The sequence below is a fragment of the Artemia franciscana genome, chromosome 11 (assembly GCF_032884065.1).
Source record: "Artemia franciscana chromosome 11, ASM3288406v1, whole genome shotgun sequence".
In the NCBI taxonomy this organism is placed as follows: domain Eukaryota; kingdom Metazoa; phylum Arthropoda; class Branchiopoda; order Anostraca; family Artemiidae; genus Artemia; species Artemia franciscana.
Genome location: NC_088873.1, coordinates 23505813 through 23532815, shown reverse-complemented (window position 1 = coordinate 23532815; position 27003 = coordinate 23505813). Strand labels below are relative to the sequence as shown.

Genomic DNA, 27003 nt, shown 5'->3' with positions numbered 1-27003 from the left:
ATAAGAGAGGGAGCTTAATCAGAGTATACTAATAAGATTCAACATCGACTAGGGTTAGTACAAAATAGAAGTATCGAATATGGGAAAGAATTTATCAATATAAATAGAAAATACCCTAGAAATAATGGAAAAATAACAAAGTAATGCATAAAGTATTTTTATTGAAACAAGGACATACAGATTATCATCACAAAAATAAAAATGTGTGCTTTGAATCCATTCCATAAAGTGCTTAGTATGTTTTATCTTAACATGACACATACTCCATTTTGGGGTGGGTCATACACAAGTTTTCACATGGTTTTAGCAACGATCGCATTATACGTTGCATCATTGCTATTATTGGGTTCATTGACTGTATCTATTGGTATATGACATGTTCACATGTGCTTTGTTTTTCATCATTTCGTCTTTATATTCCTTCGTGATATTGTCTAAAATTGCTCTTTTTATTTCGCTTTCAGTTTCACTGTCTATTACCAAATTATTTTTACATATTTTGGAGTTTTGGCATATAGACAAGATATGCATTATGATGTTAGTGCAGCAGTAGGCCTTTCTTTTTCCCTTTGCTTTCATTTGAGTGCTAATACCAGAAAGATGGCGATATGATTTACAAACAGGTAACGTGTTACCACCAGTAGCAGCAAGAATCTGGCCTTTGTCATCAACTAATAGTTTTATCTTTGCATTCTCTTTTAGCACTAACATGTCTGGAAAAGTAGCTCTCGCATATCCAGCTTCATAAAAGTTGAATCTTTTCGGTACTCCTAAGGATTTTAATCTCTCACTATCATGACAGCGTACGCATACATTTCCAATAGTGTTACCACTAGTAGTTGTTTCGTAGTTAAAATATTTGTATTTGTCAGCATTCAACGCAACGATAACTTTATCATGTGTACAGGATTTCTTCGAATATTTCATCTTCAATTTTGTTTAATGGTGTAAGTGTTTATCCTTCTGGCGCACAGTTAATATTGATCAAAATATACAATAAACCATATACTGCTGATGTCCAACCAAAGAGTACTATGGGGGCTGCCGCAAAAAGAAAATCCAAGTTCAAAATATATGTTAAAAAATGGTTGAGGGGGCATAGGAGCTCTGGTTGGACATCAGCTGGTTGGAATTGGAGGAAGTATTGGGGATTTGAAGCCCTGGAGGGGGACTCGGGGCCCTGGTGGGCGGCATTCGGTCCTGGATGGGATTGTGGGAACCAAAACTAATGGAAAACCGATGGGCTCAGGACCATTACTATACAATACTGATATCTGACCGGTTTTAGTCATAATCAATTATCAATAATCAATAATCAGCTCGATACTATTACAGCACAAAAAAATCTCCTCCGGTTATATATTAGAATCCGTATCAAAACTTCGTTTATTAGGCATCATGTCACTTCCAACCCACTTCAATTATTGAACAACATACTTGGCAAACGAAACTCAGATAATAATGCTCCCTGAAATTTCCTTATCAACCGGAAACGACTAAGTAATACCAGATGCTCGACAGACCCGATTTCTCCAATTGCACATTGGGACAGGGCTCTGCTAGTATCCAAAGAGGGGATACGAGGGGTTAGCGACTCCAATCGTACACCGAGATAGGGCTGAGTTTAAACTCACAGAAGGGGTACTACTTATCTCTCCATTTTGATTGTGCCAAACAATCCGAAGGTAGCTTACACAGCCTAGATTATTTTTGTGTGTGATAAAAGGAAAGAAAATTAGACTTGTAAAGCATGGTAAATATGAACAGAGATTTTTCTTTTCATCAGGTTTGATTTCTGGATAGGTTGTAGGTAGATACTACAATGGTCCCTGAAAAGATAAACTAAGTTAGCACATAAACCGAGATTCAGCAATTAGTTTTCGTCAAGTTTCCAAAGAATGTTTGGTTTTTATTCCAAAGTTACTGCCTTCATCTCAAAACTCAAAAAATAAATTAAAAATATCAGACACATGTTATTTACTCTTTACTAAAAAGATTTTAAGATTGTCATTTAAATAGTTGAAGTAATAAAGTCCCATTACGTTTGATTTTTTTTTTATTACAACAAATGAAATCGTCCAATTTTCATGATTTTCGAGCCAAATGCCAACGCTAACCTCTGCTGGCAACCCTGAAACCCAGCCTTATTTAATTATTTCTGGAAACACAAAATAGAAAAAATTCTTTGTTAAGAGTAGTCGCGTGCTTTAAAAGTTCAAATCGAAAAATAGCAGGTTCTCAGCTTAGATGTTGCAAAACTACCACTGATAAATTTTGTTACATTTCTGGACGTTTTATATTAAAATCACAAAGCAGAAATTTATTACAAGAAGTGAAAAATGCTTATTTTCTGGATTCCAGGTGCTAAGTTTGCGACTATTGTAAAAGTTGGGCTCCTCACCGATAATCTCCTCATCCGATAATTATGAGATACTTATTTTTTCAGGCGGACGACGTCTTACTGGCAATAGGAATTGTTGCCATAATTACACTGGCACTCACATTATTCTCATTTCAAACTAAAATCGATTTCACTGCAATGGCTGGAGGACTTCTGTGCTTAGGCATTTGCTTACTGATGTTCGGATTATTTGCTCTTATATTTCAATCCAAAATTTTACAAATTCTTTACGCTTCATTGGGTGCACTAGTTTTCTCATTTTATCTAGTTTTTGATTTGCAAATTATGATGGGGGGAAAACATCGATATTCCATTTCACCAGAAGAATACATATTTGCTGCGCTTAATTTGTACCTTGATATTGTTAATTTGTTTATTTATATTCTCAGACTAATTGGTTTACTCAGTGATTAGATTTAGTAAGTCATACTAAAAAATAGATAGGTAAAAGTCTTGAAAATAAACTGGTAATTATGGTCCCTCAAAAAATTGTAACGAAAGCGGTTTTGATGTTTTGAGCGGTTTGACTAATGGGTGTCACGGTCAGTTTTTGTGAAACGTTCTGCCATAACTTTATTCGCAAAACTTTGTCAAAACGCTTAGCAAAGAAATGAACGTCTGATGCAAAGAACAAACTAAAAAATAGCCTTTTAATGTACCTTTGGTAGCTTGGCGGCTTATAAGATGTTGGGATCCCAGAAGTACCCAGGGGCGTAGCTGCAGTATTTCTATTGGGGGGGGCTAGAGGGGTCCATATCCAGATAGTCACGTGGCATGGGATACATAATAGTTTTTTCTTTCTAAATTACTGGGGGCGGGGGCATCTGCCCCTCTTGTCCTTCCCGAAACGTATTCCCTGGAAGTACCCTGGGGTTCATTCATCAAGCTATTAAAATTTAACACTAATTTCTGTTTAGTTTCCTTTATATCTGTTTTAGTAACATCTTCAACCGCTCCCTTTTCTTTCAGCATAGGGGGGCGGAACTTGACTTAAAGCTTTTGCTCGGCAGCGTCGCCAGCTTAGAGGGAACCAGATGTCAGCGCCGTTCGTCGTCTCCAGAGTGGCCTTTTTGAACGAGGTTGGGACCTTCGCTGGGGTCAATGCCCCACGCTGTGACTCGATCGCGCATGTTATCCACCCATCTCAAACGTAGTCTATCTCTGCGGCGTTTTCAGCCGTTTGCAGTTGGATCGAAGTCGAATATAAGTCGGGAGGGTGTTTCAGTGGGCAGGCGACCGTACCAACGCAGCGAGCAGGACTCAAGCTGCTCGGACAGTGATGGTAATTGAAAGGATCGAAGAATATCCATGTTCCGTACCCTATCGAGCCACCTAATGTGTTCGATTTTACGGAGATGTTTTGTCTGGACAGCATCTACCTTCATCACCTGCGACTGAGTCAAAGGACAAGTCTTTGATGAGTACAACACAACACTTGCTACCGAGGCAGAGTAGGTACGACCTTTCGTGAGACGGCTGATCTGAAGTTTGTGAAATATTATTCTCAGAAGGCAGCCAAAAACGGCGTTCGCCTTTGCCACGCTTACTGATATTTCTGCATCTAGATTTCCATTTGAGCAGACAACTGAACCAAGGTATGAGAACTGCTTGACTATCCCAACATCTTTGCCACATACTTCTATAGTTGTCAGGGGGCTGCTTGGTGTTTCATCCACAGGTAATATTTTGGTCTTGGTCAAGTTGACATTTAAACGAAACTTTTCTGCAGCAAATACTAGCATTTCCAGGGAAGTTTTGATGTCAGGCAAGATTTTTGCATACCAATGCAACATCGTCAGCGAAGTCAACTATTAACAGAGCTGTTCCACCAAAATCGATGCCAAAAGGATGTGCCAATAGTGTTTTGTTGAAAACATGGTCCACGACACAATTGATGAACTCGGGAGCAGCAGCGCAGCCTTGCCAAACACCGGTTCTAATTTGAAAAAGTGATGAGAGCTGGCCATTTAGAATGACTGCACTTTTGGTCTTATTTTATAGTTCTTTGAACAGATTGACAATTTTCTTAGGTACACCAGCAGATTGAAGGATCAGCCACAGTGACTGTCTGTCGACAGTGTCAAAACAGATCGAAAATCGACGAAGGCAATGTATGCCTTTCTTTTATAACTAGATTCTTCTCTATCAGCCGGGTGATTGTATAGCTTTGCTCGGTAATGGACCTACCCGGCATGAACCCAGCTTGCCTGTGGCAACGAAGGGGTTTTTAATCCTATTTCTGTAAGCACTAAAATTAACCTCTCTGTTTTACTGACAGAGCGTAGAACATCAAATACCAGACAAAATTTCCGATAAAAATTAACTTCAATCTTGAAAAGCAAAAGAGAAAAAACATCAGTAAATAAAACCAATGAATTGTTAACTGCTACTGAATGAACAAAGAAATAATTATTGGAAATTAACTGGTTAACATCGTCATGCACGAAAAAAAGAAAGTAAAATGGTTTTACTAAAACTTGCTTGTTACAATCGAAAATTCTAAATGAAACGACATAAGTACGTGTGCTATATTTATGGCGTGTTTTGATTGCATGAGTTCTATTGTTGGATAACGTAATATATTTGTGTTGTATTTTTTATTTATTTCCAGAATATATTTTTTGGTAGCCTTTCTTGTTTTTTCTCGCAAAAAGAAATTAGTAGAGGGTGTTAAATTTGACTGAAATTCTTCCATAAAATAGACCCTTAGTATACATAGTATTTCTAGATGAGTGTCATTGGGCTAGATCAACAGGAAGAGCTGATTATATATCCTTTGATTAATTTGGTCTTGGAAATACTCTTAATGTAGTAGATTTGGTAATCGAATATTTTGTAAATTAAACATTAATGTATCTTGTATTTACCTGGTTTAAAATACTATTCGGTCTTATTAGCTTCTTTAAATACGTATCTAAAGAACTCTGCTAGTCACAATTATGACCGCTAAGTAAAGTGAGAAACTTTCAACAATAAAAATGAGATGAGAGAGAACACTTACTAAATACTGAACGAATGTTTTACTTTTTCCCTGGCCTTAAATATTTAATTTTTTGTCAATTTTGGTAATTTGTATAAAAAAAGGGGGAATATCCCCGAGATAGGATCAAACGATGGTGTACATCAAACCAACGACTTCAACAAGTGCAATTACAGTAGATTCAACAGTCACAAGAGCTGTTACCAAGCTGCCCCCCTCCACTTACCTGGCTTATTTGATTATAGTCAAAATAACAGCGTAGAATTAGTAAAGAGAGACATATCACCAGTGTATTATTCTGTGTTCTTCTGGCCTCATCGCATGCAGCGAGTGATCGCAAAAATGTGGTGATTTGCCGTGTTAATCGAAAACAGACGATGGGGCAATCAACCACCCTCTTTATGCCTCCAGGGTCCTATGACTTCGGACTAAACATGGAAAACAGCTGTTTTCATCAGAATGGTCGAAAAGTCTTGGAAATATGCCTCTACAGCTGACAGCACATACTACTCCAGGGGCAAGGAAGCAAAATCAACCCAAACTAACAATTTAAAAACTAAAGCCTTTTACATACATTATTGTAGAAAGCTGGACACTTTCCACCTTTTTAAAACTAAAATCAGGCGAGGATTGATACCTGTATAACTGGAGGGCTATGTTTAAGACCTAGTGTCTCAAGATCAAATAAGTCAACTAAATATACTTGATATAGGGCACACAGTCCACAATTAAATATATGTATCTGAAACCACGACTATACGCATCAGAAAATTAGATTTAGGAAACTTGCATGCTGCCAACTCAACCAAAACAACACAATAACACAGACATAGCAAGGTAGATAAAGGTAGAAAACTCATCTCATGAAACACAGACAAGAAGAGAGAGAGAGAGAGAGAGAGAGAGAGAGAGAGAGAGAGAGAGAGAGAGAGAGAGAGAGAGAGAGAGAGAGATAGAGATAGAGATAGAGAGAGAGAGAGAGAGAGAGAGAGAGAGAGAGATAGGTTTATTTAAACAACATCGTAGCTAACAGCTAATTTGCGTTGCTTCACTATGCTAAATAACAAATTAACACAAAAAAAAAAAAAAAAAGAAGAAGAAGAAAATATCACTGGGCTTTGTTTAGCAAATCCGTAAAAAGAGATACAAACGAATTTGCGTGGCGGTTCGTGCGTGAAGCTACTGGAACCAGTTTATTTTGGTGACGCGTACGGTTGTTGGGCGGTGCAGTAGGTGGTAAGATGTCTCGATGCTGGGGTTTAGAGAGAAGAAACTTCCCAAACCTCAGGATAATCTGCTCGTATCTTTGGGCCAACGTGGGGAGGTCGAGTTTAACAAGCGCTTCACCATAAGATAGTTGTCGATCGCCAATAATAATGAACACGGCTCGCTTTTGCACCGACTCAAGTTCTTGGATGAGGTATACAGTACGCAGTGCTGCAGGCCCCCATAGTGGGCTTGCATATTCCAGAACTGGACGGACGTATGTAAGATAAGCTAGCAATAGGCACTGGACATCACAGCCAAATCTACGCATTGTACTCAAAGACTGCAGACATGCATTTGCGTTTTTAACAACATTTTCAACGTGCAAGCCGAAAGAACAATCACTTGAAAAAGTAACTCCCAAAATCTTTATTGAGTCGACAATCGGAAACGGAACATACGGTTGGCTGAATGTGCGCTTCAACGGATTAAAGCGTAAGACCTTTGACTTATTCGTGTTAATGATCAATTTAGAGACATTGCACTCGGCAATAAACGCATCGAAGAAATCGTCACTGAACTCTTTCTTAACAATCCCGTTTTCAACTAAGTATTTCAATAGAAAAGAGATATCGTCTATAAACTTGTAATGATCCTCATATTCGACTAGTAGGTAGTTGATCACGGCTATAAATACAATGGCAGCCAACTTTGTGCCCTGCGGAGCTCTACATGTTATACCCGTCCAATCGGAGTCAGAACCCCCTCAAACAGGGCATAAACACGCTGTTTCGTATTAGATAAGAAATCCATAATCACGGATAACACGCGTTTTTTCGCACCCACTATCTTCAAATTTTGGCCAGCAATCAGGTGGTTAATGAAATCAAAAGCTTTTTGGAAGTCTATTGCACCTAGATCCAGGAACCGATTACCTTTATCCAGCCATGTAAGTATACAATCATACATACGCACTAGATAAATTGTAGTACTGCACTCCTGGAGTCCACCATACTGGTACTTATCGATAGAAGAACTGATTTGGTCGAGCAATCGACGGAGTACAAATGCTTCCGTAACTTTAGCCAGGCAGGGGGTTATCGAGATAGGACGCAATTCATCACATGCTTTAGGGGGGCTTGACTTCGGAATAACCCGGATATATGCCTTTTTCCAAATATCTGGGAAAGTACCAAGCATGAAACACAGGTTAATCAACACGGATAATGGCTTGGCAATGAAGGGGGCGTATTCACGAACAAGTTTTACAGGAAGTTCCGAAGGATAGGATGCACTGTTGGGCTTAATTTTCATTAATTCTTTGAAGACGTCTTCTTCAGTGACTTCAATAACTTCCTCTTCTGAGCAGCCGTACAAGAGGTCGGCTTTTTGGGACTCGGTGGGTGGAAGGTGGGTTGTGCAGATTTCAGTGAAGAAGGAGTTCACATCTGTCGCAGTGAGAAGTTTGCCACTATCATCCAATATTCTCACACTAGAGATAGTGGATTTTCCCGACATTTTTCGGACAGACTGATGCCATTTCTTTGGATTACTGACGCGCATAGGTGACACTGATAAACGGCCATATTGAAGTTTGGCCTTCCGTATTACAGTGACGGTGTAATTTCGTAGTTTCTTTGCGTTTACTACATCACCGATAGAATATAGGCGGCATCTCTTACGGATGAGTTTCTTTATGGCAGGGGTAATCCATGGCTTATCAAACTCACTAATGATAACTGACTTGGTGGGGAAGATTTCGGTGTACTTAAGAAACTTAAGGCAACAACCAACAACCAACATATTCAACACAGGAAATTCAATATAGACAAGTTAATATATACAAATCTCAATCTAGTCAGTTCAACACACGAAATTCAATTTAGAAAATTAAAGTCAAGAAACTCAATATATATGTTACAACACACATAACTTAAAAGAGGAAGATCATCACGTTTAACTCAACACAGACAACTTAACACGCCAACAGCTCAACATAAGGGGCTTAACACAAGAAGTTCAACCAAGACAACTCAAAACACCAGAACCTGAAAAGTGATACTTAAATTTACGATACATTTAGTTCAACACTGGCCGACCAAAATACCGACAAATGAACACTACAAATAAAAACACCTTTTGGAAAACAGTAAAAAAAACGAACAAAGGAGACAGACACCTCTCTTTTATAGGTCATTTTTTCTGGAATAAAGGTCCACCAGGAATCAGGAGTATGGTAGTTTGTGGCCCGCTGACTTTTTATTTCTGTCCATGGTCCTAAATTAGGGTCCATAACATCGTAATTAATAATGAACATCGTCACGGAGGAGGCTTATAACATAATTGGGGAGACAGAAGAGCAGTTTGTGGGACGGGTTGGCAAACAGAGTGGCGGGGGACCTAGTAATTTCTTGGAAGGTGGAATATAAAATAGAATTTTATGGTGATAAAAATGATGGTCATGGAGCGCATGTCCTTGAAGAAAGAATTGCAGCGGTACAAAGATTAATCCTACTATTCCAAATACCATTTACAGATGATCATTATGTGGGAATAATACAGTGGCAGTATGATAAATAAAAATAAGAAAAAGAAAAACTGAGGGAAAACTAACAGTTATTGTTTGGAAATGCGGTAAATTCCACAATCATAAATGAAAATATATTGCACAGTAATACATTGAAACTAATATACAATACCTACTTTAAACAATCAGTTAAATCTACATGGGGTCTGGATTTGAAACTCAAAACCCAAAATCAGCCAACATAATGCATAAACAGCGACTTCATTTGTTGGCTGTTTCCTACAGCCAACTAATTCCTCATAGCAAAATAAAGAAAAATCAATTGATCATCAAAACGGAATTTTCTTGTAAATCCGAAAAAAGAATAATTTATTTCAGTAACTGCATCGACAACAAATAAAATCTGAGGAGCCAATAATAAAAATAAACCCAGTAAACACAAACGACGAGAAGAACGCTTCCACGGGCAGTGAAAAGAAAAATATAGTAAAATACAAACTGAACCGTTACACTACACTTCCCCCAATAAATATGAAGGCACCGGGAATGATGTGTTGCGTGTACAAAAGATGCCTTAAAGCCTAGACTTGAGAAGTTTTGAGCTCAAAGCTTCACCAACTAAATCAGCGGCTTCTTTGGCACAGCCCCAGAAAAGAGTGACACCTGAACCACCGTGCCCATAGTTGTGAATCACCTGTAAATGTAGTAAATTTCATAAAAGTAAATAGATACAAACTACCCAAGTCTTTAAAGAACTATTTCCGTTGAAAACCAAACCAGATTTCTATTGAAAGGAGGCTGTGCATAAAAGTGTCTCCACAAGGAGTTAATCCACTCGTAGGAGCCTCTAGGCTCTAGGCAGGAGTCTCAGAGACGCATCAAATTCATCGAATGGAAAGGATACTGAAAACCTATGCATTAGAAATAAAACGTATTTTAAGAAACACAAAGAATCTATTCGATCGTTTGAGTTCTAAACTACATTTCTACATAACTGCTTACGACTTTAATGAATTTATAATGACTGTTATTGAATTTTTGCGGCAGAATGAGGACAGGCATTGTCATTAAAAAAGAAGACATTTCTTCATAACTTGACAGGCTCTTTTCATTAGACATCATTTTTTTTTCTAACATTAAACCAATAGGCGTAAATAATTTCTTAGACCGAATAAACAAAATGATTAATAACATTAATTAATTAATTGGTTTTCGTAAACCAATAGGCCTAATTTATCTACATTCATTTTTGTACTGTTGATAGTCAGTTTATAAAATGTTCGTCACATCCCAGAAAAAGTAGCCATATTTTCCAGTAGTGTTCGATTTTCACATTTTTTGGCGCATTCGCATTCCATTTTCTTCTGGATCATATTTTGACGCTTGGGTTTGCACACTTAGTCCTTGTCTCACATTCTGTCACAAAACATGAATAGAGAGCATCAACTTCACGATCGAGAATATCCGAAGATTCGCTGCAGCGCCAACTCGCTACTGTTTGTGGTTTTCAGAAGAGAAAGCTAAAACCCACCTCACACAGACTTAACAAAACTTAAGCTTGTCTTTCAATATTGTGGTGTCAGAACGTCCCTGAATAAAGTTTTCATAACACTGTAGCAACATTTGCCCACTCATGCAATTTTTGCCATATACCATATACACTAGCTCCAGATAAATTTCCTTTCCTTTTTGAAATTTAAAAAAAAAACAAAAAAAAAAAAAAAACGCATGACTGTGCATAGCTCATAATCATTACATGCTTTTAAGAGGAGTCTGTAAGACTAGAGAACCAATTTTTCCTACTTCATCGAGAATAGAACATAAATAGCAGTAGTGGATACACGCAACTCCACAGAGCGAATAGTCAGGTGTCTTAAAGTCAGGTGTCTTTAAGACGAGTAGAATATCCTCAAGTGGAAAACCAGTTCTCTTATTACCGACAAACTATAACAAAGGTCTCTCCAAGTCCACTAAATGACGCTCAACTGAAATTACAAAACAGGGACATTCACTTTTTGATCACATCATCTACCAAAGTGAAGCCACATTGCCTAATTTTTGTACTGATTTTCCGAACTTAAATTATTGAAAAAAACACTTCTCTGTAAAACCTATAGACCTTAATTTCACTCTCCTTTAAAATCATTACAATCTGATATACCCCCTTAGTATTTGGCAAAATAAAAATTAAAGGGTTCAGTCAATTCCAAACCCATCAAAGTCTAACGTCATACTAAACAAAATTATCAAACAGTTCGCGGTAACGAACTGTAGTAAGGAGCGACCCGGCTCAATAGTAACCGAAACTCTAAAAAATGGAATTTTGATACCAATAGTTAAATCAAAAGACTCCCATTTTAATGCTGATTTTAAATATATAAGTTTCATCAAGTTTAGTTTTACCCATTAAAAGTTACGAGCCTGAAAAAATTTGCCTTATTTTAAAAAATAGGGGGAAACACCCCCTAAAAGTCGTAGAATCTCAACAAAAATCACATCATCGCTTTCAGCGTATATTTCAAGCTCCTATCTACAAAAATGTGGATATTCGTATTTTTGCCAGAAGACCGATCACGGGAACGTGTTTATTTGTTGTTTTTTTGTTTTTTTTTCCCGGGGGTGATCGTATCGACCCAGTGGTCCTAGAATGTTGCAATAGGGCTCATTCTAACGGGAATTAAAAGTTCCAGTGCCCTTTTTAGGTGACCAAAAAATTGGAGGACATATAGGCCCCCTCCCACGCTCATTTTCCCCCAAAGTCACCGGACTAAAATTCTGAGATAGCCATTTTATTCACCATACTCGAAAAACCTAATAACTATGTCTTTGGGGACGACTTACTCCCCCACAGTCCCCGTGGGAGGGGCTGCAAGCTACAAACTTTGACAGTGTTTACATATAGTAATGATTATTGGGAGTGCAGAGATTTTTTTAGTTTTTTTTGGTTTGGGGGGGGGGGAGTTGAGGGGGCTGAGGTTGCGTGGGAGGATCTTTCCATGGAGGAATTTGTCATAGGGGAAGAGAATTTCACAGAATGAAAAAATAAATATGAGAAGTTTTTTCAACTGAAAGTAAGGAGCGGAATTAAAACTTAAAACGAACAAAATTATTACGCATATGAGGGGTTCACCTCCTCATAATACCTCGCTGTTTACGCTAAAGTATTTTTAGTAATTTCAACTATTTATTCTACGGCCTTGATGATTCAGGGGCCATTCTTAAGGAATTGGGACAAAATTTAAGCTTTAGTGTAAAGAGCGAGGTATTGACGATGGGGTGAACCCCCTCATATACGTAATATACGAATATAGAAGTTCGTTACGTAAGTTACGTATATTTTTTTCTAATGAAAACGTTCGTAAAAAATTAAAGGTTCTAGTTTTTTTTTTAAGTAATCAAAATATTGGGAGGGCTACTAGGCCTCCTTCCCCGCTCCTTTTTTCTCAAAATCTTCCAATTAAAACTATGAGAAAACTATTAGCCCCAAAAAATATAATAAGCAAATACAGTTTTAATTATTTATGTGCAGAGAGCCAAGATCGAAACATGCATTAATTCAAAAGCGTTCAGAAATTAAAATAAAAAACCAAGTTTTTCAGTTCAAGTTTTTTGAACTGAAAGTAAGGAGCGATATTAAAACTTAAAACAAACAGAAATTACTCCGTATAAAAAGGGGTTTTCCTCCTCGATGCCCCGCTCTTTACGCTAAAAGTAGAGTTAAGAGAAAGAGTCAAACTTTAGCGTAAAGAGTGGGGCGTTGGGGAGGAAAAGCTCCTTTCATATACGGAGTAATTTCTGTTCGTTTTAAGTTTTAATGTCGCTCCTTACTTTCAGTTAAAAAATTTTTTTTTTTTTTTTAGTTGATATTTATAAGGAGGCGGACGCCCAATTCATAATATATAATGTGAGAGTACTTCAGCCGAATTATTCCCGTATTTCTTAGGTAAAATAAGCACAGTTACAGAAATCACAAAAAAAAAACCTTAAAATATTTAGCACTACTACCCTGACTAATCCTTTTCATTAATTTTGAGAACCAGTAGCAATCTGCTGCCATTGTAGGCATCATTTAAACATAAAACTAAGTAGATTACCGTAAACTGTGATTGACCATTCCTTGATGAAATAATACGGAGACGGAGAGTTTGTATTGGTTTTCAAAGATTTTCGCTTAAAAAAACATCTGTAAGGAAGTGTTGTAACAAAAACGGCTATAAATTAGTCAGACAAAAAAATTCTATTACTAGCTACTGCTTGCTAAATATTGCTAGTGTAATGAGAGGTAGATCACTTTTGGGTGTTCTCAAAAGAACAGAGCACTATTTAGACAGGCAAAGGTTCATCAATCGAAAAAGAGAGTATTCAGAATCATAGTATCTGAAGAAAACATCAGTTTTTTGTAGCACATGCCAGTTATACACATCAAACGTTCCTTTGACTATTTTACCAGCATAGGGTCTAGCGCTGTCGTCTTTTTGCTTAACCCTGCTACTTTTACTTATATGCTTAGTTCAACTGCGCTAATTGTTGTTTAAACGTACCCCAGCGGTGGTTTTGCTGGGTCGAAGCAGCTCTTAATTGAGTACACCCAGGTTATACTACCAAATAAATACCATGGTCTTGTCGCAATGATTATTTAGCTTTGCCATCAACTTCAAGGGTCACATTGTTAACGCCATAATTTTTTTTCACCTGTAGTGTCAAATTCTCTTATTCAAAGTGTCCAAGTAAGTGTTGTGGACACTGATGAACCAAAATCATTAAAATTTCCCGATACTCACAAATGCAAGCACATATTCAAACTAGCAAATAAACTTTATAGAGGCTATGTATCTCAAAATACCTGCAAGCAATTTACAGATTTACCACGTCTTTTTTATCACCTTCTGAACAATTCACACTCACCGTAGATTTCTAATCGATAAAACGGAAATTGCGATTGATAGTGCCCTTTTTCAAGAGTCGGAAGCAACCAGAGGGCAAGTAGACCCCTTCCAAGCGATTTTTCTCACTAGGCTTCTTGCTGCCAAAAAAGGTGTCGCGTCAAAATTTCTAGGCAGCCATCTTAAACAGAAAGGTCAAAATACACAAAAATTACCTCGTCAAGGGTAGGTGGCGTGATCCTAGCAGCCCCTAGAGAAGGGCCCAAAGTAATGAACAATTGCCTATTTCACACAAAGTGATTTATAAATAAATCTTCAAATAGAGGCAGCCTTGTTATAGATCGTTAAACATACAACTTAATGGATATTTTCACCAAAGCAATTTGTGTTTTTTCCAAAGATATCTCGGGGAGTCTACCCAAAATTATGCGAATGACTAAAGACAAATTAAAAGTTTTCAAGTGAATTGCCTTAGAAAGGGAATAAGATATACTTAGTTGGAATTTGGAACTTGTTGGATCTAGACCCAGGGGTTAGTTGATAAAATTTAGAATAAATGTGAGCATATTGTAACATTTTGAATTTAAATTATAAGCGTAGACGTAGTTCTGGCTGGGCGACAGACGGAGCCTATAGCCTCCTACTCTATATACACCACTAAAGCTACGATTACGGGGCAACCCAAATCAAATCTGAGATCATACAATCTTGGAATAGTGCTCCTTCGAACGAAACTTTTAAGCATAATGTTTTTTTTTATGAGATGGAGTTAAAAAGGCTAATAGGGTCCTTCCATACCTTTTTGGTCCAGAGTCCCATAGTGGCAGAAAATCACGGGAGATTGAAAGTCAAATAACTATTTCAAAGAGAAACACTCAAATATACAAAACTAAGTTTCTGGAGGCAAATTTCCTGAAATATCCTGAAAATGATAGTAAAAACCAACAAAATTAAATTTTGAGCATTTTTTTTTTCACATAAATTACAAATGAAATGAACATACAATGAAATTGCAATTCGTTTTATGTTTTGAATTGTTGCTCAAGCCAAGAGACGGCAAGTTTCCTATATAGGGGTTTCGGTCGAGACAGTTCTAATAGTGTACTCCTTGTTTTGATCTGCCTCAATTTTTTTGAGTTATGGGTTATTGTAGTTTTTAATAGGGGATGTAATCGTCTCTTACTAGGTTGCTAGCTACCGCTGCAACCCGGATATTACTTCTTACTTTCAGCCGAAAAAACTTGTTTTTCTTTTTTATTTCATTCCAGATCGTCATCAAATCATGTCAGGAAATCTCCTTGTCTTCCCTCCACCGTTTCAAGATTTCCCATGAAAAATTCCAATGTTGGAAATTCCCTCCCACAGAGAATTTACAGTTACAGTTGCAATCACAAGTAGCCTTAGTCACAGTCACAAGTAATGGCATTCGCTAGTACACGCAGTTACAAGTAGTTACAGTCAATACAGATAGTCACAACCACAGTCATAAGTAGTCACGCTTGAAAGCGGTCCCAAGTAGTCATTGCCGTAGTTGTAGTCACAGAAGTAGTAGCAATATCCTAAGATAACTGTTAATTCAAATTATCATTGAAAAAATCCTATATGCAAATAATGGGCACAATTTACAAAGTAGTCCAGGGATTGTGGGGGGCATTACATTCAAATAGGCATATTTGTCAGACCTATTGATTAATTTGAAGAAATTCGTTGTTTCATAATTTTGACCAGTATTAAGGGGGTCTAAAAAGGACAAGAGGACCTTTGCCCTTGTCAGGACGGGTCCGATATGCCCTTAAAGTTTCAACTTAACGCCCTTAGTTATTCCTGGGAGGTTGGTGATATATACTTTTGACAATCAGCGTATACACACTGTTTTAATTTTGTTTAAAATTTCCTAAGGACAATCACAAGTAGATGTAGTAGCAGTTGCAAGCAGTCACAGTCACAGTTGCAAGTTGTCACAGTCGGAAGTAGTCACGGTCACTGTAGCAACCAGTCGCATTTGCAGCCACAATAGTAGTGGTAGTAGTGGCCCTGAAAGTTTCGAGCTAATACCCTTACTTATTCTTAAGATACTGGAGACGTGCCTTTTTGATACCTTGGATGCAGATTGTTTCTTTTGATTTAGTTCGACATACCCTTCAGCATTTCCCGAAATTTCAACTCAATACCCTTAACCTTTTGTGGGGGCATGGCATTCGCACAGGCATAGCTATTAGACGGTGTGATAGTTTTGAATAGAATACCCCTTTAAGATTTCTATCAGTGTTGAGATGGGCAAACAAAAGGGCAAGAGGGGGCAGGATTGGTTGTCTTCCGTCCCTTTTTCAATATCCCTCTCAACATGCCTTTAAAGTTTCAACTAAATTCCTTTAGCCGTTCCTTAGATATTACTATTGTGTCCTTTTGACAACCCTTCTGCACATAGTATGTTCTGATTTTGTTTCAAAATCTCCTCCCCCCCCGAAACATTTTCTAAAAGTTTCATCTTAATGTCCATAGCCTTTTTGAAGACTCAGGATCAAACATGCCCTCATTTTCCAATAGCCAACCATGTATATAAACAATGGGCAAGTTATACAACTTAACACTTGCCCTAGGGACTGTGGGGGTTAAGTCATTCCCGGAGGCACACTTATTTGACTTTTCAACTATTTTGAACAAGATAGCTATTTCAAAATTTTGATCGAATGTTTTTGGAGGAAGGAAAACTAAGAAGGGCATGAGAGGGGGCCAGCAGCCCTCCAGCCACTTTCCCCAATTCCCCTCAACATATTCTGAATGTTTCAACTCAATGCCCTAAGCAATTCTTAAAATATTGCAGATCCTTCCTTTTTGATAAACTGGATGCACATACTGTCTTTTGATTTAGTCAAACATACCCCTAAACATTCTAGAAATTTTCAACTAAATACCCTTATCCTTTTCAGATACACCATGAAAAAAATATTTCCCCTTTTCCAAAAGATAAATCCTGCAAGAAACGATAGTTATAAAATTTTGACTGTTGTTGAGGAAAGGGGGCACATAAAAAGGGAAAGGGGGCTGGTTTCCCTCCAATCTCTTTGCAACACGAATATATCAAAATTTTTATTGGATGCATTTGGGGAGAAATTACTGTACGGGGGGGGGGGCTGGTTCCTCTCCAGTCACTTTTGACTTTTAAAAAAGGGCAATAGAACTTTCAATTTGCAATTGAATGCGCCCCCTCAAATGTTTATACAACCACTTTGTCTATACAAAGTGTCTCTGGGAAAAACAAACAATAAATAAATAATAACACCTCTAATATGCAGGATGTTTCTTTGGACCATTTTGAACAAAGTGGCTATCTCAAAATTTTTATTGAATACATTTGGGGGAAAGAGTGTGGAAAGGGGGGGAACTGGTTGCATCTTGATCCCTTTTGACCCTTAATAAGGGCACTAGAGCTTTCAATCTACAATTGAATGAGCCCCATCTGAAGTTTACATAACCACTCTCTCCCCCTGGAGGTGGGGAGATGGCACCCACGGCATTCCTGACTAGTTTGAACAAAATGATAATATAAAAATTCCGATCAGTTATGAGCAGAAAGCGCACCTACAAATGGCAAGGAGGGAGGGATGGGGGTCTGGTTGCCCTCCAAACTCTCTTCAACATCTCCTCAACATACCTTGAAAGTTTCAACTTAATACTCTCACCCGTTCCTTAGATGTTGCTGATATTCCCTTTTCACAACTAGCAAGCACATAGTATGTTTTGACTGTATTCGGCATCCCTCTCAACATTTCCTTAAAGTTTCACCTTGATAACCTAAGCCTTTTGTGGAAACCCGGGATCAAACCTATAGCCTTTGTCCCGGAGGATAATTGGGGATTTTCAGCCCCAGAGACACAGCTATCTGACCTTTGGACTATTTTGAACTAAATGGTTATCTCAAAATTTTGATCAGATGCATTTGGAAAAAACGGTCGTGGAGGAGGGGGAGTTCTGAATACCCTCTGATCACTTTTTCCTATTAAAAAAGGTACTAGAACTTTCAGTTTCCAATCGAATGAGCTCCCTCCAAAGTTTATGTTATAACCCCTTCAATTAAAACGTTATATGTTAACATCGGACAGCTTGCATAACTTACAGCCCTTACCCCAGTGGTGATGGGTTTTTGTGAAACCCCAGATGCATAGTTATTTGACCTTCGGATTATTTTGAAAAAAATACCTATCTAAAAATTTTGATCGGGTGTATTTAAGGATAAAAGGGCGTAAGGGGGGGGGGCTGTTACCCTCTGATTTTACTCTTAAAAACGGAACTAGGTCTTTCAATTTTCAATCAAATGAGCTCCCTCCGAAGTTTATACAACCACCACTATGAAGGGCCTCTAGGAAAAAAACTAAATAGAACACAATATATTGAAGCCTTATGGCCCTTTACTATAGGCAACGCTATAGCGCTGGCTACTGAACTGAAAAAGGGAAAGTAGGCTAAAATTCTTAGGCGTGCTGATCCATATAAAATACTATAATAACTAATATTAAATACACACTGTAGCATCAAGCCACCTGAGGCCAAGACAGCCTCGCGAGCTCAACCTCCATCCCAATCTATCAAAGCCTCACTCTTTACACTCTCCCAAGAAGTTATAATTTCCTTAAATCTTCCCTTATGACATCCTCCTAGGACATTGTGGTACGACCTGCTTTTCGTCTGGCCCTAGATGGTTGGTTGACAAGGATGATCTTTGGCAATCTTTGATCTGTAGCAATCTGGCAATTTGTCATAAAAATAATAGTCTAGAATTCTGGATTTGTGGCAAACTAGCAAGAATAAATCGTCATTTTTTCGTCAAGGATAGGATTCTAGATGTAACTTGTCCGAATCATGCTTAAAATGTTTTTAAGAGGACATTCAAGATTTTTCTTAAAGAGACTTTAATTGGTAGCAGCTATGCCGCCAGGGAATGATCAACACCACAATCACATGGAATTTCTTAATGGAACAGAAAGAAAAACTTACAGTAACTTTTCTGTTTTTTACTCTGACTACTTCTCTGTCCAGCCGTACAGAGGGTCTTCCTGGCCGAAGTCCAACCCATTCACGCTGGACCGGGACATGTTTAAGTGCTGGAACTAGTCTTTGACAACCTTCTAATATAAACTGGGTATCCTCAGGATATATGTTCATATTCCAGTCTCCTTCTTGGTGAGTTCCACCAAGTACTACAGAATCCATGCTGAAAAAGGAAAAAGTATTTTAGAAAAAAATTGGAAGACCTGACCCCATTATGGTACTCCGAGCACAAAAAAATCCATGCTCAAAGAGGAAAGATAGGTTAGAAAAGCATGTAAGATATATCGCAGCAACCCACCGTCACAGCGATGGAGGGTTGGATAACAAAGGCGTCGCCTGTGTTTATTGAATCCAAGGGTGTCACTAAGAATTTCAATCAGCAAGCTGTGTTTCCATGCAGCAGCAAAAGTTAAAAGAAACCAGATAAAAAAAAAACAAGTTTTTCTGCTGAAAGTAACGAGCAGCATTAAAGTGCGACCTTTCGTCTCAATTCTTTAATAACGATTCTTGAAACACAAGGGCCGTGTAATTAGAATCAGAACCTTTTTCTTAAAAACTTAAAAAGTTCTTAAGGCAGGACGGACTCGCAAAGAATCTTCCTATATCTCCCATGTTAAACATTTGGAGTTTGCCTGACGTTCCTGAATTAGTGATTTTGGCGGTTTTTATGTCAATAGAAGTAAAAAAATCTGGTGAATTTTTGGTCTAATCAAATCTTAAAGCCGACAATTATTTTTTTTATAATTCCAAAATAATTATAAAACCTGTTTCGGGTTTGCATTCTAGATTGCTATGCTTGACATTGTTGTTGTGGGGTATAAAAAATAGAGCAAAAAATTTTCTATTCATCAATAAGAAACTTTTTTCTATAATATATACCTCCTGGCTGCAGTCCCTTCAAATACTTTACATATTTGTGTTCCGAAATCAAAATTTCCCCTCAAAAGGTTAGATTGAGCTGTAATCGGAGCATCTAAGAATGCAAAAATTACACCAAGGGGCTAACCACTTGGATTGTTCAGGAGCGATTCAGTCAAGCATTAATTAGTTGTAACCTGTTTAAACAGAGTCTAGAGAAGAAGTAAGGTACAGACACCAAACTGCCGGTTAATGAATATATAAGAAAATTGTATTGTAAATTAAGGATAAGCTGCGTCTAATCCTAGAGACAAATTGAACACAGCACAAGGGCCGAATAAGAAGCAAAGGTTTTATTTTAAAAAGAATGATCTATCGTTTTGGTTATTATTTTATAATTAAAATAAATTTAGGACAAATTTGTGTATTGTAGTATAAGTACAATTTTGTATAATCTTCGTACTGAAATAAGAATTAAAGATATATAAAACAAAAGCTAATTAATAACTAATGTGAACGAAACAAAATGTTCCCAGAATATTTAAATTTGTTATAGCAAGACTCGAGTCTTGCTGTAGAACTACCAAAGGAAACTACAAAAGCAGTCAATGACCAGTCTCAAGTCCAAGGCCTTTCCAAGAAACAATTCAATCCCTTAGTAAGTAAACCCCGATAAAAATGGTCACAACCCTAATAAAATTCTTATATAGTTCTTGTTATTGACCACAGTAACATGGGGAAAAAAAAAGAAATATGCGAGGGCTCAATTTGCCAAATGTGCAGGAAATTGAATTATCGGGCTAGAGGCAGACCGCGTTTACCAAAATATTTGTTAGAAGGCTTAACAGATGCTTCGGTTCACGACGAATCAAGTTCCGAAGAAATTAGAACAAATTCCCCTTTGGCGTTGAAAGTTATCACTTCTGGAAGGAATTTGGGGTCAGACCTTCTAAAAGGCTCACGCTGGATTGTGGATCTACCTTACCTTTTTGAGAATTATGAAAAGCTCGTGATTCGCCACATGTAAGTTTTTTCTTTGTCTTTCATTTTACGTCATTGATTTACTGCTATCAAAATTATTAGGATGGGGAATTATTCTGGGTAACAATTAATACAACTTGTACCTTAGTAATTCTTGATAATTGTCTTTTCTGCTATAGAGAAAGAATGTTCGATAACTTTTAAAGATATTTTCATCCCAAAACAACAGAACGCTCCGACGGTATCTGCTTAGGTTGGTTTAATTTCACTATTGTTGGTTTTACCAAAAATTTAAAGCTTATATAGAATAATCGGCAGTTGTTTCGCTATTTCTTTAGCAATCTCATCTTCGTACTCAAGTTCTGGCTCTTCTCTTGTCATATTTCACGGGTTATCTATCACATTATTTTGAAATTACGGTTTAGACAAGACAAGATTTATTTCTACGAAACGGCTATCACAAGCCCAAAAGGGCCAAATTCACACTTTAGTGTCAATAAAAAAAATTAAAAAAATGGTGAATGCCAATCAGTAACAAATATCAAACCAGTTTAAACTCATAAAATTGCAATCAGTAAAAAAGTCAAACCATAAAAAGTCGTAAATTAAAACCGGGAAAACAAATTTAAACAAAATGACAATTTAGTTTGCCTTGCAAGAATTGTAAAGTTTGCAGTTGCAAAATAAGCATTAAAACTACAAGTTAAAAGTGGAGTGATAAGAGGGGAGGGATAGTAATTTAAAATTTCAACTATGTGAAGGATGAGCGTTCTTCTATATCTTTCAGTGCAAACTCTTATTGGGGCAAGAAGGGGGATTTTTGTTGAATTAGAACGTGGGGCAGTGGCGAATGCAGGGGGACACCCTCCCCCTGACATAGTAGTAGATTTGTGGTTGGGACCGCTTGCTCTGGTTCTTTTTGGGACGAAAATTATTTTTTTTTGTATTTGGTTTTTAATAGTCGAGTTTTTAGTAAGTTTTTAATTATTAAGGCTGTTTCTTTTTGCAAACAAGTTTGAAACAAGGTTTCAGTTACTTTTTGCAGTCTCTATTAGATTTTTATTAATGACACATGTCCCCAAAAAGTATTTAATTAAATTTAAGTTTATCAAGGGAATCTGTCCGTATTACCACAAATGCCAACTGGGAGGCAAAAATCTTCATTCGTAAGAAGGGGAGATTTCAAATTCTGACTTAATCCGCTGCTAATAGCAACATTAAGAAAGCATCATATTTCTATTTCTTTGTTCTATTTTTCCTGCTACACCATCAAACGAACTATTATTTAATGTTTAATCAACAATTAGTTCCAAAGAATGTATGATACCAAAATATGGTACTAATTTTTTTTTGACAATACAAAGTTTAACTAACTCGCTATAGTCGACAGAAGGGCAAATGCTAAAAATTATGCAGAAAAGATTAAATATATTATTTTTTTTGTAGAGGGTGAACAACCTTTTAATTATTTTTATGGCGAGGTGGTTCTTATAAACTTACTTTTTTTGTATCAATATTTCTAATTGACTTTAATTTCAATAGAACTCATCAGATTTTATATTAAATTAAAGTCCATGTCCACTACCTACCTACGACTTAGAAATTGTTGCAGTTCTCTTTAAATTGCTGGTATTTCTTTGTCCACAATTTTATCGGAGTAACCTTTCATGTACACCCCCCCCCCCAAAAAAAAAAATCCTAGATCCGCCCCTGACGTGCCGGGTGGGTAAATGTTCACTAGGGAAAAGAGAAGTAGTACAAGGGTTATGCACGGTATTGTTGGCAAAATAATAAGGAAATTTGTACTCTCATTTCCTTAAGGGTGACTAGATTTGCTCTCCGAAGAAGGGAAATGTAAGGCCCATTACCCTGTTTGAAAATGATTCTTAGACATGTTTTTTGAACTGCCTCTATTCTGTCCCACAATTCATTGGACATGCCAGAATGGCAAACAGAGAAACAGAAAAAAAAACAGAAAAAAAATGTATTCTTAATCCAAAAACGTTCAGAAATAAAATGAAAAAAAAACAAGTTTTTTAACTGAAAGTAAGGAGCGACATTAAAACTTAAAACAAGCAGAAATTACTCTGTATATTAAAAGGGTTTTTCCCTTCTCAACGCCCCGCTCTTTACGCTAAAGTTTTTTACTGTTTTAAAAAGTAAACTTGAGAAAAAGAGTCAAACTTTAGCGTAAAGAGCAAGGTGTTGAGGATGGAAAAGCCCCTTTGATATACGGAGTAATTTCTGTTCGTTAATGTCGCTCCTTACTTTCAGTTAAAAAACTTCTTTTTTTCATTTTATTTCCAACATAAAGCGAACTTACCAGTAGAGGTAATTTCAAACAGTTCGTGGTAACGAACTGTAGTAAGGAGCGACCCGGCTCAATAGTAACCAAAACTCTAAAAAACAGAATTTTGATATCAAGAGTTACATCTCAAGAATCGCACTTTTATGCTGATTTTAAATATGTGAGTTTCATCATCAAGTTTAGTCTTACCCATCAAAAGTTACAAGCCTGAGAAAATTTACCTTATTTTATAAAATGGGGGAACCCCCCTAAAAGTCATTTAATCTTAAAGAAAATAACACCATCAGATTCAGCGTATCAGAGAACCTTATTGTACAAGTTTCAAGCTCCTATCTACAAGAATGTAGAATTTTGTATATTTTGCCAAAACACAAATCCCAGATGCGTGTTTATTTTTTTTTTTACAAGGGTGATTGTATCGACCCAGTGGTCGACATTCGAATGGAAATGAAAGTTCTAGCGCCCTTTCTAAGTGACCAAAAAAATTGGAGGGCACCTAGGCCCCCTCCCACGCTCATTTTTTCCAAACGTCGTCCGATCAAAATCCTGATATAGCCATTTTATTCAGCATAGTTGAAAAACCTTATAACTATGTCTTTCAGGACGACTTACTCCCCCAAAGTCCCCGTGGGAGCAGCTGCAAGTTAAAAACTTTGACCAGTGTTTGCACATAGTAATGATTATTGAGAAGTGTACAGACATTTTCAGGGGGATCTTTTGGTTGGGAGGAGGGGATGAGAAGAGGGGGTTATGTGGGGGAGACTTTCCATGGAGGAATTTCTCATGGGGGAAGAAAATTTCCATGAAGGGGGGGGGACAGGATTTTCTAGCATTATTTAAAAAAATAACAATGAAAAAATAAATATGAAAAAGTGTTTTCAACTGAAAGTAAGGACCAGCGGTAAAACTTAAAACGAACAAAAAATATTACACATATAAGGGGTTAATTTCCTCCTAATCCCTCACTCTTTACGCTAAAGTATTTTTAGTAATTTCAACTATTTATTCTACGGCCTTTGTGACTCAGGGGTCATTCTTAAGGATTTAGGACAAAATTTAAGCTTTAGTGTAATGAGCGAGGTATTGACAAGTGGGCGAACCCCCCTTATATACGTAATAGATACCTGCGAATATAGAAGTTCGTTAGGTAAGCTAATTTGTAAGTTACGTATATCTTTACTAATGAAAACCATCGTAAAAAACTAAAAGCTCTAGTTGCCTTTTTAAGTAACAAAAAATTGGAGAGCAGCTGGGCCTCCTTCCCCGCTCATTTTTCTCAAAATCGTTCGATCAAAACTATGAGAAAGCCGTTTAGCGAAAAAAATAAAAATGCAAATTTCGTTTTAATTATTCATCTGCGGAGAGCCGAAATCAAAACATGGATTAACTAAAAAACGTTCAGAAATTAAATAAAAAAAACGATTTTTTTTAAATGAAAGGAAGGAGTAACATTAAAGCTTAAAACTGAACAGAAATTACCTCGTATATGAAAGGGGCTGTTCCCTCCTCAACGCCCCGCTCTTTACGCTAAAGTTTTTACAGTATTAAAAAGTAGAGTTGAGAGAAAGAGTCAAACTTTAGGGTAAAGAGCGGGGCGTTGAGGAGGAAACAGCCTCTTTCATATACGGGATAATTTCTGTTCGTTCTAAGTTTTAATGTTGCTCCTTACTTTCATTTAAAAAACTTGTTTTTTATTTAATCATTAAAAAGTACGGATAAAGGTTCTGAAAGAATGTCTGCAAAGGCTTTAAAGGATTTGAGAAACAAACGAGCTAATTTGATCCTCCTAACTCATAAAAGCATATTGGTATTTTTAATCGTACTAATAAGAACTGTGTGGATTACTCGAATAAAAATGTAAATGATGGTTGAGATGCAACTGAATTTGGGGCACGGATTTTTACTTTGAATTTGATTTTAGGGAGTCAAGTGAGACTTGATTTTTCTTGGAATTCGGTTAGTAGTTTTCCTTGGAATTTGGTAAATCGACACGGGTCGATTCAGAGGGCATTTCCTGTCATGCCCCAAAGGATTTTGTAAAGTTTTGAAATACTTGGCTTTCCTGATTGGTAGTTTCAGGACAGTTTTTGGCTTGGTTACATACATATATAAAATTGGGTGGTTTAATCTGACAATGAAATACAACAAACTTTCGGTTAGATCGTATAATTTCCACTTCTCACCCATTTCTAGCTATATTTTATATTTTATTTCATATTTTAATTACCCTACATCGCTCACTACTCTACATACTACCTATCCTTTTTGAAGCTATAGCACTTTCCTTTCTACCAAAACAATAAAGCCGCTACTTTATTATTTTACTTCCTCACAACCAATTAGCATTTTATTTACAGGTGCCAAGACATCAATTTGGTTTCAAATATGATGTTTTCTAGAGAATATAGAGCTGGATTGCGCACAAGACTCGTCTTCAAATGCGAATCATGTCATGAGGAAGCCACAATTCACACAGAAAAGCCCCTTGCTCCTCGAAGGCTTAAAAAAACAGACTCAAAGAAAACCGTAGTCAAAAAACGGAAAAGGACTGATTTTGATAGTGTGAATACTATCAGAAAGAAATACAAAACAGAAACAGGAACAGTAAGTGTCAACAAAGAGGTAGTGGTTGGTGCAATAAATGGCGGAATGCCTCACGCCCAGGTTCAAGAACTTTCCTCTACCATTGGAATAAATACCCCGTCTCAAAAAGTCTACGAAATTTGAGAAAGAAATTTGCGTAGAATTGGAAAAAGTTCTCTATGACTATCTTATCGAAAATGGGAAAACCGAGCGAAGGATGGCATTGGAAGCAGGTGAGAAAATTCACCCAAATGGAGATGTAGAGATATGTGTTATAGATTATGGAAGCTGGTGTACACAAAGTTACGGGAATAGGTATCGCGCACTCTCAGGCTGTGGAGTGGTGATAGGTTTCTATTAGAAGAAACTCTTAAATCTAGGAATTAGGAACAGATATTGCTGTACGTGCGTGAAATACAGGCATCAAGTAAATAGATCTGTTCCTGAACATACATGTTTTATGAACTGGCAGGGGCCTAGTACAGGTATGGAGTCAGATATATTAGTTGACGCATTCCGAATAGCAACATCCATGCACAATCTAAGATATGCTCGATTTGTTGCCGACGGCGATTCGAGTACCCATTCTGAAATTATAGCAAGGGTACCATATGGCAGAAATGTAGAAAAAATTGAGTGTGCTAATCATGCGTGCAAATGCTTGAAAAACAGACTATATAAGAAGCAGCATAAAAATGCCGAATGCAGAAGATTTCTTAGTGCCGCAATAATAAAGAAAATGTGTGATTTTGCCAGAAATACAATGCATGTACCACCACAGAGAAGAAAAGCGTAAAGGATCTCATCAGTGCGCTGAAGGCAATTCCTCTGCATTTTTTCCGTGGCGACCATAGATTTTGTCCTACAGACACCCCTAGCAACATCTTTCTCAGCCATGTGTATTCAGCCTTTGATACGCTGACCAGAAGGGCTCGTCTACTGATAGGAAATAACACGAGCAGCCTGGCAGAATATTTTATGAGCATAGTTGCAAGGCTTATAGGTGGCAAAAACATCATGGTTAGCCAAAGTGCGCGATATACCACCCGTGTTAAAGCAGCAGGAATCCGATTTACGAAAGGTCACTCAGCTCGCCTTGAAATATTTCGAAGAACTGTAGGATCTACACCAAGTAGGCAGTTGAAAAAACTTGCACAGCAGTGGGCCATGACTACTGCTCGACGTAAAAAACTGTCCGCTAGAAAGCGCATTTTCACTAATACTTCC

At 37.3% G+C, this 27003-nt stretch overlaps 3 protein-coding genes across 4 annotated transcripts in view; 1 reads left to right on the top strand and 2 right to left on the bottom strand.

Moving 5' to 3' along the window:
• Positions 1 to 5034, top strand: part of LOC136032987 (protein lifeguard 1-like) — an 89463-nt gene extending 84429 nt beyond the window's left edge. The window contains exon 3 of the mRNA XM_065713507.1: positions 2447 to 5034. Within this exon, the coding sequence (XP_065569579.1) occupies positions 2447 to 2815 (369 nt within the window). The 3' untranslated portion in view covers positions 2816 to 5034. The remainder of the gene's footprint in view (positions 1 to 2446) is intronic.
• A 2288-nt stretch (positions 5035 to 7322) lies between these two features.
• On the bottom strand, positions 7323 to 8390 carry LOC136032573 (uncharacterized). Its single transcript, XM_065712844.1, has one exon. It carries the CDS (start codon positions 8388 to 8390, stop codon positions 7323 to 7325), a length of 1068 nt encoding a protein of 355 aa, XP_065568916.1.
• Positions 8391 to 9466: 1076 nt separating this feature from the next.
• LOC136032985 (D-aspartate oxidase-like) overlaps positions 9467 to 27003 on the bottom strand; it is a 43587-nt gene continuing 26050 nt past the window's right edge. For both annotated transcript variants that reach the window (XM_065713505.1, XM_065713506.1), the window contains exons 5-6: positions 18993 to 19209; positions 9467 to 9808 (exon numbers count right to left, since the gene is read on the bottom strand). In XM_065713505.1, coding sequence (XP_065569577.1) covers positions 9689 to 9808; positions 18993 to 19209 — 337 coding nt within the window. In that variant the 3' untranslated portion in view covers positions 9467 to 9688. The remainder of the gene's footprint in view (positions 9809 to 18992; positions 19210 to 27003) is intronic.

What these genes read in the sequence shown, in the direction of transcription:
- LOC136032573 (XM_065712844.1), bottom strand. Translation starts at nt 8,390, where the DNA reads ATGTTGGTTGTTGGTTGTTGCCTTAAGTTTCTTAAGTACACCGAAATC.